Raw genomic sequence first — 13,305 nt, forward strand, 5'->3', positions numbered from 1 at the left:
TCTTAACCAATAAGCACAATAGTTCTTACTATGTCTCCTCCAGTGAGCCCAAGTGTTACTCCTTAGGTCTTACTCCCCTGCTACTCTTAACCAGTGAGCACAGCTGTTATTACTGTAGTTCTCACTCTCTCTTCTCTTAACCAATAAGCACACGTGTTAGTTAATCCCTTTGTTCTTATTCACCTGCTACTCTTAACCAATGAGCATGTTGTTTTTTTGTCTCTTCTCTTCTTACTGCCTGCACTCAGTGGCTTAAAGCCAAGGTAAGAGCTGTGTTTCTCCCCCTACCCACGATGCTTTGGCCCTCTAAGCCCCCATTATTCTGGGCCGCCTCATTTCGTAACATCAGTATATGTTGTAGGTACATGAAAACTTTATGAGAGAATGCAGTCCTAACATAAGGTCCTCGTTATGTCTCCAAATGATCTAAATCACCTCTCAATTAAACAATACAGATACCATCACAATACCATCACACAACACTAAAAGTGAAAGGAAAATGTTAACTATGAACTGCACCGTACTGTAATAGGATACTCGCACAATGTAACATACAGTAATTGCCTTTGTAAAGGGTTGAACATCAGTAGGCCACCTATGACTGAGTATCCATGTTTTTCTTGTCTATAGCAACATGGCAACAACCAGCCAGCGAGGGGAGGAGGAGGGGGGACATTATCGAGGACCAATCCACCGACACAGAAACCCCCGAGCCCACCCATGGCTGGTCGTGGAACTCTTGGGTATGGTTATCCCAAAAATGAGTGTGTGTGTGCCTGTGTGCGCTTGTGTTGTGCTGATGTGCACTGAAGTTATCGGTGTGTTTGTGCACGTGTGTGTTTTCTTAACGTGCGAAATGTTATTGGTGTGTGTTGTGTTGACATGCGCCTAATGTTCTCGATGTGTGTGTGTCCTCTCCAGGCGAAACACCCCCTATAAGACCCTGGAGCCAGTCAAGCCTCCGACGGTGCCTAACGACTATATGACCAGCCCAGCACGACTAGGCAGCCAGCACAGCCCTGCACGGACAGCCTCCCTGAACCAGAGACCCAGAACACACAGGTAACACACACTGCCCACCCCTAATTTGCAGTGGGCCACTGGTGTGTGTGTGCCTGTTAGTGTGTTTTTACACCTTTCAAACCAAGACGTGGTGAAGCTAACGTTTTAGCAGACTTTTCTTTATATCTGAAAGGTATTGGCAGCAACAAAGCCTGCATGGTTGACCAATGAGCCCAGTTCATCTTGTCATCCAATCAAACCATGTTTTAATGACAACATTCGTGCTGACAACAAAGGGGACCGCTGGTCTCTACACACGGTGGGCGGATTTACTCGCAGTTCAATAGCCGTTTACCGCAGCTCGTCTGTAAGAGCCTTGATGTGATTAAAAACCAAGCATTGCCTCCCCTCCACTCAATGAAGGCTGGATTTCTTTTGACCCTCAGAAGTGCTCCTTTTTTTGTCCTCTTTTTGTTCGTCAAGTAGCCAAGCTTATTAATAAATGGTCGTGAGATTACTTTGAAATAAGTCTTATTCAACAAAGCTTTATTAAAATATCAAGTTTGTGAGCAGCAAAACAGTGAGCGGACATCCCCGTTTTATCTGCAGGCCTACATTATTTTATCTAGATCCCGTTTTTTTCCTTGAACAATTGCTTGCTTTTTATTTCATATCATTAAAAACCAAGCCTTCCTCAAGCTACCCTTACACTAGGCCAGGAATTGGCCACTGGTGGCCCCCGGACCCAATTTTTATTTTGGGGGGGGGTTGACTCAACTTCGGGGTCTCAACTTACTGTACTCCAGTCAATGTTGCCTAAATATTATATGCCCACGGTAGGGGAATTACGGTGCCTGGAACTGTATTGAAACATAGCCTATTTAAAACAAGTTGTTTTGTTTTTATTAGAATTTGATTGGAATTATTCACTGTCTTTTTTTAGGCCTTATCAAAGTAAATGTAATCTTGCCTATTAACAACATTTGGGATACCCATGGCTTAGCCCGGGGCGTCACTGCAATCCCTGGTTCGAATGGGCTGCATCACATCCGGCCGTGATTGGGAGTCCCATAGTGCGGCGCACAATTGGCCCAGCGTCGTCCTGGTTTGGCCGGGGTAGGCCGTCATTGTAAATAAGAATTTGTTCTTAACTGACTTGCCTAGTTAAATAAAGGTTAAATAAAAAAATAAAGCCCCTATATCAGTGTGGATGCTATGTATACAGTTGAAGTCGGAAGTTTACATACACTTAGGTTGGAGTCATTAAAACTCGTTTTTCAACCACTCCACAAATGTATTGTTAACAAACTATAGTTTTGGCAAGTCAGTTAGGACATCTACTTTGTGCATGACACAAGTACTTTTTCCAACAATTGTTTACAGACAGATTATTTCACTTATAATTCACTGTATCACAATTCCAGTGGGTCAGAAGTTTACATTCACTAAGTTGACTGTGCCTTTAAACAGCTTGGAAAATTCCATAAAATTATGTCATGGCTTTAGAAGCTTCTGATAGGCTAATTGACATAATTTGAGTCAATTGGAGGTGTACCTGTGGATGTATTTCAAGGCCTACATTCAAACGCAGTGCCTCTTTGCTTGACATCATGGGAAAATCAAAATAAATCAGCCAAGACCTCAGAAAAATTGTAGTCTGGTTCAAGTCTGGTTCATCCTTGGGAGCAATTTCCAAATGCCTGTAGGTACCACGTTCATCTGTACAAACAATAGTACGCAAGTATAAACACCATGGGACCACACAGCCGTCATACTGCTCAGGAAGGAGACGCGTTCTGTCTCCTAGAGAGGAATGTACTTTGGTGCGAAAAGTGCAAATCAATCCCAGAACAGCAAAGGACCTTGTGAAGATGCTGGAGGAAACCGGTACAAAAGTATCTATGTCCACAGTAACAATGAGTCCTATATCGACATAACCTGAAAGGCCACTCAGCAAGGAAGGAGCCACTACGGTTTGCAACTGCACATGGGGACAAAGATCATACTTTTTGGAGAAATGTCCTCTGGTCTGATGAAACAAAAATAGAACTGTTTGGCCATAATGACCAGGAAAAGGGGGGAGGCTTTGGAGGAAAAGGGGGGAGGCTTGCAAGCCGAAGAACACCATCCCAGCCGTGAAGCACGGGGGTGGCAGCATCAGTTTGTGGGGGTGCTTTGCTGCAGGAGGGGCTGGTGCACTTCACAAAATACCCGAAATGTTTGACCCAAGTTAAACAATTTAAAGACAATGCTACCAAATACTAATTGAGTGTATGTAAACTTCTGACCCAATGGGAATGTGATGAAAGAAATAAAAGCTGAAATAAATCCTTCTCTCTACTATTATTCTGCCATTTCACATTCTTAAAATTAAGTGGTGCTCCTAACTGACCTAAGACAGGGTCTTTTTACGAAAAACGGAGTTTAAATGTATTTGGCGAAGGTGTATGTAAACTTCCAACTTCAACTGTATATTTACATATTCAAGCCAGGAAATTACTTAGAATAATGTGGACTGCTAACATTTTCAACATATTTAGCAAAGATAGGATAGCCCCAAATGTTGTTATTTTGTTTTTGTCGGCTATTTATCAAACTAGGTTATAACAGACTAACATTAGATTTGGAGTTGATGACAACCCAATACACAACTTGAAGCCACATATTTAGTGACAGAGCATGTTCTGATTGGCCAGTGAAGAGTCAAGCCTCGACATACCTACAACAAATGTATTCATCAAAACCCAGCCTATCCACTCCTCCGTTAGGTCTTGCGCTCATAATTCCTGCAGGGAAAATAGCAAAAAAAAATCTGAGACACCCCCGGACCTATAGAGCTACCACCAGTCTAAGACTTACCATTGTGTTAGGTTTGTTAAAATAGAGCCCATTATGCTCTTCAGCTGAATTGTGATAGGAGCTCATGCTAACAATATAATTACAGATTGTCTGATACTCTCTCTTCTTTCGTCATCCTTCTCTTTTACTCTCTCTCTCTCTCTCTCTCTCTCTCTCTCTCTCTCTCTTCCCCATCCCAATTTCTTCCCCTCCATCTTTTCTCTCTCTCTCTCTCTCTCTCTCTCTCTCTCTCTCTCGCTCTGTGCAGTGGCAGCAGTGGGGGTAGTGGCGGGCGAGAGAACAGCGGTGGCAGCAGCATAAGTGTTCCTCTGGCCGTGCCCACTCCCTCCCCTCCCAGCCTGGGACCAGGTGAGCCCAGCGATACATCTCCTTTAGCTTAGCTTTGCATTTAACTAGCCATTCTTTTATTGTAGATTCTTTGCTAGCTTAGTATGTAGGTGTCCATTCTATTGAATTAGCTTCTCTTTTAGCCTAGTTTAGCATTCAGCCTTCCATTCTGTTTGTTTCTCTGTTAGCATGGTTTAGTTCATTTAGCTGTCGGTTCTGTCTAATTAGCTTCTCTGTTAACCTATTGGTAGTGTAGCATTTTAGCCTTTTCATTCTGTTAGCTTAGCAGTAGCCTTTCTGTCTAGCTTATCTGTTAGCTTAGCATTTAGCCTTCCATTCTGTATAGGATCTCTGGTACCCTAGCTTAGAATTTAGACTTCAATTTTGGTACCTTTTCTTCTCTGTTACCTTAGCATTTAGCTTTCAATTCTGTTATATTAGCTTCTCATTTTGTTTAGCATAGCATTTAGCTGTCCTTTCTGTCTGACCAGTCTTATTCCTTTAGTATAGCATCTCCTACCTCTATCAGGCCTTTCCTGTCTTCAACTTAGCATGTGTCTGTTTATTGTGTCAGCTAATCTTTTCATATTCATACGCTTAGCTGCCTATTTGTTCTGTCATTTTGGCATCTCTTTTGGCATACAATGGTGTTTTTCTGTTTGTTTTAGCCTCATATTATGCATCAGTTTTCCATACAATTCAGCTGTCCATTTAGATCTAGATTCATATTCATATTTTGATGATATTTTGGCAGCATAGTATATCTTCTCATGGAACTCTTTTTTTCTGTCTGGTTGGTTGTTGTGCTCAGGCACACCAATCACAGCTGAGTAGCTTCCATCCAACCACACACTAAATAAGTGCGATTAAGACAGGGCCAACTTCAGTGAATTCACTAACTCTCTCACTCTCCTTTCCTTACCTTCTTTCTCCGTACCTCTCTCCCCACCTCAACAACCACAACAGCAGTCCCCCAGGGCCCAGGCCTGGGTCCCATCCCCATGTCCCAGTTTGGCACCATCTCAAGGCAGGTCTCCCGCCACAACTCCACCGCCACCTCAGCCTCCATGGTGTCGGCCACAGGTACCTACCGCCGGGCGCCCTCCGGCAGCTCCCATTTCTCCATGTCCCAGCAGCCCCACCTCAACGGGGGACCCGCCTACCCCCAGAACTCAGGTAAGACCATGGGAAGAATTTTTCTTGGATTATGGTTGAAGTAATGTTATGTCCGACCAAAGAAGAAAGTTAATAGACCGTAGTTGGATTATGGTTGAATGTTTGTAAGCAACATCATTAGACCGTCGACTCAGTGTGTCCTGGATAGGAGTCAGTTTGAGGTAGCTCACTTTAATTAGCCTACAATCTCACTCAGATTGTCAACAGTGTAACTAGGTTGAATATAAAATATCCTCTGAAATCCTCTTTGATTGATTTGATCTTAACCAATACTACCCATTGGTTAATGCTTCTGGTATTTTTGCAAATGACATAAGTGATCACTGTGCTATTGCCTGTGTGAGAGATGGTAAAATTCATAAGAAATCTCCACGTGTCATTACGAAAAGAAACTGGAAGCGGTTTGATATTCAAGGTTTTTTACATGCTGTATCTAGCATTGAATGGAATAGAATGGAATTAATCCCTGATGTTGAACTAGCCTTTTCTTACTTCCACAACGCATTCCAGGATGTATGCAATAGGCCCCTTTAAAAAAAATCAGGATGAAGGGCAGAGAGAACCCTTGGTTTACTAGGGAACTTACAAAAACCATAAGGGAACGAAATGCTATGTGGGCTAAAGCAAGAGGGACTGGTTCGGCAGATGATTGGAAGGCTTTTAAACAAACATCTTGGGTGTGGCTATGATCCGCTATGATCCGTAAATCTCTTCAGGTCATTGACCAGGTCCTGCCGTGTAGTTCTGGGCTAATCCCTCACCTTCCTCATGATCAGTGATGCCCCACGAGGTGAGATCTTGCATGGAGCCCCAGACCGAGGGTGATTGACCGTCATCTTGAACTTCTTCCATTTTCTAATAATTGCGCCAACAGTTGTTGCCTTCTCACCAAGCTGCTTGCCTATTGTCCTGTAGCCCATCCCAGCCTTGTGCAGGTCTACAATTGTATCCCTGATGTCCTTACACAGCTCTCTGGTCTTGGCCATTGTGGAGAGGTTGGAGTCTGTTTGATTGAGTGTGTGGACAGGTGTCTTTTATACAGGTAACGAGTTCAAACAGGTGCAGTTAATACAGGTAATGAGTGGAGAACAGGAGGGCTTCTTAAAGAAAAACTAACAGGTCTGTGAGAGCCGGAATTCTTACTGGTTGGTAGGTGATCAAATACTTATGTCATGCAATAAAATGCTAATTAATTACTTAAAAATCATACAATGTGATTTTCTGGATTTTTGTTTTAGATTCCGTCTCTCACAGTTGAAGTGTACCTATGATAAAAATTACAGACCTCTACATGCTTTGTAAGTAGGAAAACCTGCAAAATCGGCAGTGTATCAAATACTTGTTCTCCCCATTGTATATGCAGGCCTCAGCCACTACCCTGAGAGCACTTGATTCAGTGTATCATGCAGTCCTCAGGTTAATTTCAAATCAGAAACGTCTAACACATCATTGTGATCTCTACAGCGCTGTTGGCTGGTCGTCATTGACCTTGCGTAGGCTTAAACACTGGTATACACTGATTTATAAGGCCATATTGGGTAAAATGCCATTTTATCTCTGTTCTTTTTTAGTCAGGTCAGTAAATAAATATCAATTACGGTCCTATTCTGATTTGCTTCTAACAGTACATAAAACCAAGGCATACTGTCAGTATCGCTGTTAGCTCTCACACATAACATTGACCCATAAGAGGTAGACTAGTCTGGAGAGGGGAAACAGTGACTGATCTATGTGTCTGAAGGCAGCTCTATGGCGGCGAAATAAATCAGACGTGACTAGTTGTGAGACAACCATTTCATTACTGCTGATTTATGCCCCGGGAGTCAGAGAGGAAAACCACCCTCATCATGACGTGTCACCCTCTATGACAGTGGTTTTCAACCAGTGTGCCGCAAAACTTTTCAAATTCTTGATAACACTCGCTTTATAAATGTTACCTGTGGAATGAACGTGGGATTTTGACTTGGGGGCACCAGTGCCGCTAGAAAGAAAATCAATCAGATAATACATTGATTGAATGGCACGCATGGTTACAAATCTGTATCGTTGTTTCAAGTCCGGTGCGCTGCAGCCGTTTTTACATTTGGATCATTTGAGGGGCGCGTATCATGAGCAAAGAAATTAGTATAATTTTACTTTGCCTGCGAGAACCATTAACACAGGCAAGTCTGAGGCTTAGCAGTACCACAGCCTCTGCCATAGAAACAAACGGAGCTTGGCTTTGTGTCTGTGGATGCACCTTCACAATGCAGGACACGTTTCTAGACCTTTCCGTTCAAAGTAAGACCTATTTTACCAGAGCTACATGTTTTCCTTTCTATCTGAGATTTGTGGGATGCTCTTAAAGGGGTACACACAAATGAACCATCATGAGTGGGCCCAAGGAACTATGAAAATAGTTGATTTGCAGTATGGATCAGATGAGATGAAGGTCATTAACACTTAATAAATGATTAGGAAAAGTTTAGGTGTGCCACATCATTTTTTAGCCCATCAAGGTGTGCCTCTGATCAACATTTTTGGGGGAACCACTGCTTTATGACATCATGCCTTTGGGCGGGAACAATCATTACAACACTGTACCGGGGTTAGGGTGACGTTCATTCAATGAAGGGCATAATCATTGTCTTACGTCAGATATGAGTTATGCAACCTGTCGGAAGACAAAGGAGTGTCATAAAAAATGTGTCTTTTTCAACTGAAGAACAGAAATGCACAGTGTAGCTGTTTGCATTGTATTGCGCAGTAAACTAGAAGTTGGTATTATTACACAACACAATACATTTTTGACACTTATTTAAAATAATTCCTATAACATTGGGGACTACTCTGTATGAAATGGTAGCTCATTGTTTTCATTTCAATTAATCCCAAAGAAACCGAGGACATTTGGTAATAATAATTGGTCAAACTAAATTGTTACAACACAAAATAAACACGGTCTATAGTATACTGTGAAATATCATGCTGCCATGCCGAATGTTGTTAGGAAAAACTGGTTGAAATATCATCAAAATAACCTCATTTCAACCAGTTTGTTGTTGTAGTAACGTTCTTTCAACCAGTTTGTGGTTGTAAAAACGTCATTTCAACCAGTTTGTGGTTGTAAAAACGTCATTTCAACCAGCTTGGCCTGAAGGGTAAAGTTGAGTTGAGAGAATAAAATACTCTAAGTGGGTATGCACGCTTACTGCTTTTTTTTGCTCTCTGACAAGCATATTTTTCCTGTGTTTCTCCTTCCATCTCCCTATCTCTCTCTCTTTCTCTCTCTCTGGTATGTCCATCTGTCTGCCTGTCTGTGTTGCTGCTTTTAGTGTCTGTGGCTCCTCCTCCCCCTCCTATGGTCCAGCTGACTCCTCAGATTCCTCTGACGGGCTTTGTGGCCAGAGTACAGGAGACCAGTAAGTAACACACACACACGCACACACACACACGTTATGTTCTATCCCCGTTGGGACCTAAAATGTATTTCCATTTAAAATCCTATTTTCCCTAAACCTAACCCTTACCATACCCCTAACCCAAATCCGAAAACTAAACCTAACCATCATTTTAACCCTAACCCTAATTGTAACCTGAAACCTAACCCCTGAGCTTAAAATAGCCTTTGTCCTCATGGGGACGTGAGAAATGTCTCCACGAGAGGGAATTTTCCTTGTTTTTCTATCCTTGTGGGGACATTTGGCGATTTTAGTTCCCCAAAAGGATAGAAGGAACCAACACACACACAGGTAACAGCACCTCTCCCTCAGCCTTATATTTCACACTGTCACCTATTAGTGCTCTTTTATGCTGGGTCTGTCACGCCTTTTTCGTACGCTGGCTTCTGCCTTTAGACACACCCCTCCAATGTTTTGTCTGTTGCCATGGTCACTGAGTGACAGTGGTGAGAGTTATATGGTTCTACCTTTGTCCACTGAAAACACGTGACTTAACGTTTGGAAAACCGCATAGTGTCAGCCAAGTCAAACACAGTTTTAATCAGACAGAGCACGTCTCAGGGATCTTCCCAATCCCTACTGTACACAGCAGCTGTGTCCTTGTCCAGGTGACTTTAGTTGTTAATCCAGCTTTCAAATGACACTTTGATACTTACTTTCCTTATTTTGCATTTGCATTTCACCTCGAGAAACCCTACTAGCCATATCTGAACTACTGTGTCTGTTTTATACATACAGTGCATTCGGAAAGTATTCAGAACCGTTTACTTTTTCCACATTTTGTTACGTTACAGCCTTATTCTAACATGGATTAAATAACAATTCTCATCAATCTACACACAATACCCCATAATGACGAAAACAGGTTTTTAGACATTTTTGCAAATGTATTAAAAATATAAAAACAGAAACACCTTATTTGCATAAGTATTCAGACCCTTTACTATGAGACTCGAAATTGAGCTCAGGTACATCCTGTTTCCATTGATCATCCTTGAGATGTTCCTACAACTTGATTGGAGTCCACCTGTGGTAAATTCATGATTGGACATGATTTGGAAAGGCACACACCTGTCTATATAAGGTCCTGCAGTTGACAGTGCATGTCAGAGCAAAAACCAAGCCTTGAGGTTGAAGTAATTGTCTGTAGAGCTCAGATACAGGATTGTATCAAGGCACAGATCTGGGGAAGTGTAACAAAAAATGTCTGCCGCATTGAAGGTCCCCAAGAACACAGTGGCCTCCATCATTCTTAAATGGAAGAGGTTTGGAACCACCAAGACTCTTCCTAGAGCTGGCCACCCGGCCAAACTGAGCAATTGGGAGAGAAGGGCCTTGGTCAGGGAGGTGACCAAGAACTCAATGGTCACTCTGACAGAGCTCTAGAGTTCCTCTTTGAAGATCGGAGAACCCTCCAGAAGGACAACCATCTCTGCAGCCCTCCACCAATCAGGTCTTTCAGTAAAAGGCACATGACAGCACGCTTGGAGTTTGCCAAAAGGCACCTAAAGAACTCTCAGACCATGAGAAACAAGATTCTCTGGTCTTATGAAACTACGATTGAACTCTTTGGCCTGAATGCCAAACATCACGTCTGGAGGAAACCTGCCACCATCCCTACGGTGAAGCATGGTGATGGCAGCATCATGCTGTGGGGATGTTTTTCAGCGGCAGGGACTGGGAGACTAGTTAGGATTGAGGGGAAGATGAACAGAGCAAAGTACAGAGAGATCCTTGATGAAAACGCGCAGGACCTCAGACTGGGGCGAAGGTTCACCTTCCAACAGGACAACGACCCTAAGCACACAGCCAAGACAATGCTGGAGTGGCTTCGGAACAAGTCTCTGAATGTCCTTGAGTGGCTCAGCCAGAGCCCGGACTTGAACCCAATCGAACATCTCTGGACAGACCTGAAAATAGCTGTGCAGCAACGCTCCCCATCCAGCCTGACAGAGCTTGAGAGGATCTGCAGAGAAGAACGTCTGCAAATATTTCCAAAAACCTGTTTTTCCTTTGTCATTATGGGGCATTGTGTGTATATTGATGAGGGGGGGGAAATGATTTAATCAATTTCAGAATAAGGCTGTAACGTAACAATATGTGGAAAAAGTCAAGGGATCTGAATCCTTTCCGAGTGCATGGTATAATAAGAGAAGACACTATGTCTGTCATGCTATCTGCTGGCCAGTATAGGTCATCACACATCTGAAAGATCAGGCTCATGCATGGCATAGAATATCATTGAATAGAATATACAAGAATATTGGTATAATAGAATACAATTGCAGTAGAATAGAATACAGGTAGAATATAATGGAATTGAATAGAATAGTAGAATAGAATATATACCTTCCTAATATTGAGTTGAACCCACTTTTGCCCTCAGAATAGCCTCAATTCGTCGGGTCATGGACTCTACAAGGTGTCGAAAGCGTTCCACAGGAATGCTGGCCCATGTTGACTCCAGTGCTGGTGGTGGACCATACTTGATACACTGGAAACTGTTGAGAGTAAAAAACCCAGCAGCGTTGCAGTTCTTGACTGTGCCTGGCACCTACTACCATACCCCGTTCAAAGACACTTAAATCTTTTGTCTTGCCCATTCACCCTCTGAATGACACACATACCACAATCCATTTCTCAATTGTCTCAAGGCTTAAAAATCCTTCTTTAACCTGTCTCCTCCCCTTCATCTACACTGATGTAAGTGGTATTTAACAGTTGACATCAATAAGGGATCATAGCTTTCACCTGGATTCACTTGGTCAGTCTATGTCATGGAAAGAGCAGGTGTTCCTAATGTTTTGTACACTCCCTGTATATGAATGAATGTTTTGTTTGTATGGTGTTAAGGAGCAACACACGGGTAGGGGCAGATTGAAGTTATTTGTTCAGTTTGGAGTGGCGGAGCTAAGACCATTTCAGAAATGTTAATGTTTTATTGTTTAAAGAAATCATGAAAGAGATTGGTGTGTTTTTTTCACTATTTCATCATGGCATGGGGTTGTGACAGACATTTGTTTCAAATCTATCACTTGATGGTTTCATTTCAGAGAGACAAATGAGGTAGTTTTTTTGCTAAATGCTATATATCTCCCTCACTGTCAGAGAAATAAGTAGTACTGCTAGGTTTTACACAGTCAAATGTAACAAATAACTTCATTTTTAATAAAGAAATCTACAAATTATACATTTGTGACATCAATATAATTATTTGTAAAGAATTATAATTTAATACGGCAATATGAGATCTGTATGTAAAACATTTACATTAGACATTTTAGTTATTTAGCAGATGCTGTTATCCAGTGACTTACAGTAAGTGTGTTTATCTTAAAATAGCTAGGTGAGACGACCACATATCACAGTCAAATATACAGGATACGAACATTACATTCCAGCTAAACAATGGATATATAGCGTTTAGTAAAAAAACATCGAAACTCAATTAATAAAAAATCTGAGAACAGTAATATTTTACACATACATTAAGGTACCCATAAGAAATCATTTCTGATGAAAAAACACAAATATGAAAAATGTGTGAATATAGCATTTTGGAAATAAACGTAAACAGTTGTTCCTGTTTACGCTACAGTATATATATTTAGGAGTTTTTCCTGGTCAGGTCACATGGTCAGGTGAAACCCCAGGCCATCATATAGAGAAATTATAATGGCATCTTTTTGTAGGGACTAACTCCGCCATGGTTCGTTGGACAAAGCCTATGGGGAAATGAATGGTGTTTTTGATGAGGTTTTTGGATATACGCCGAAAACAAGGTATGTGTGATAAACACAGGCTTAGGAGATCTCATAGGTTTTGTTGTATGAGATAATCTTTATCAGCTAACGTCACTTTTTGTGAATTTGTAAGTATTTATGTAGTTAAACAAAGCACAAAGCATAAAGGTAATGTTAACTGACTGGTATTATCTCATAGAACAAAACGTATAAGATCTGCTAAGGCTGTGTTAACCTCGGACCTTATTTTCAGCGTTTATCCCAAAACCCTATTCCTTCCCCATAGGAATGGCTGAACGAATCAGAGGTAACTCATTTCCGTTTTTTAGCACCACAAGCTAGCGAGCGCTATTGATATCACACAAATAAATATAATTACTATAACAGACATCCCTATGAAATTGTGCTTCCATAATGTCAGATGTATTTTCCTCTCCCCTCCTGTTCAGTAACAGACAGCCCGGACCCCCTTCCACCGCCCCCTCCCGAGGACGTTGTCATGTTTGAGGAGGCCTCGCCCCCTCCCCCGCCCCCACCAGTGGACTACCAGGGGGATGAGGAGGCGGCCGTGGTGCACTACAATGACCCGTATGCTGACGAAGACCCCGACTGGGCCCCCAAGTCCTACGTAGAGAAGGGTGAGTTTGACTAGTACCCCCGGAACTTTAGTGACGTCATACACTGATACCAGTTTGAGCATGATTTACGTGCCGTTATAAGCTTGTTTTAAATGGTGCACAACAAATGTCTGTGGAGAC

At 42.1% G+C, this 13,305-nt stretch overlaps 1 protein-coding gene across 5 annotated transcripts in view; it reads left to right on the forward strand.

Annotated features, from left to right (window-relative positions):
* The window catches only part of LOC139551135 (abl interactor 1-like), a 49,190-nt gene that overhangs the window by 27,597 nt on the left and 8,288 nt on the right, over window positions 1-13,305 (forward strand). Inside the window, exons 4-10 of one of the 5 annotated variants that reach the window (XM_071362549.1) lie at window positions 249-263; window positions 631-743; window positions 922-1,062; window positions 4,109-4,209; window positions 5,155-5,364; window positions 8,679-8,765; window positions 12,997-13,185. In XM_071362549.1, the coding sequence (XP_071218650.1) occupies window positions 249-263; window positions 631-743; window positions 922-1,062; window positions 4,109-4,209; window positions 5,155-5,364; window positions 8,679-8,765; window positions 12,997-13,185 (856 nt within the window). The remainder of the gene's footprint in view (window positions 1-248; window positions 264-630; window positions 744-921; window positions 1,063-4,108; window positions 4,210-5,154; window positions 5,365-8,678; window positions 8,766-12,996; window positions 13,186-13,305) is intronic. The other 4 variants (XM_071362550.1, XM_071362552.1, XM_071362551.1 and 1 more) reach the window with 4 other exon arrangements.

This window comes from Salvelinus alpinus, chromosome 23 (genome assembly GCF_045679555.1).
Source record: "Salvelinus alpinus chromosome 23, SLU_Salpinus.1, whole genome shotgun sequence".
Classification (NCBI taxonomy): domain Eukaryota; kingdom Metazoa; phylum Chordata; class Actinopteri; order Salmoniformes; family Salmonidae; genus Salvelinus; species Salvelinus alpinus.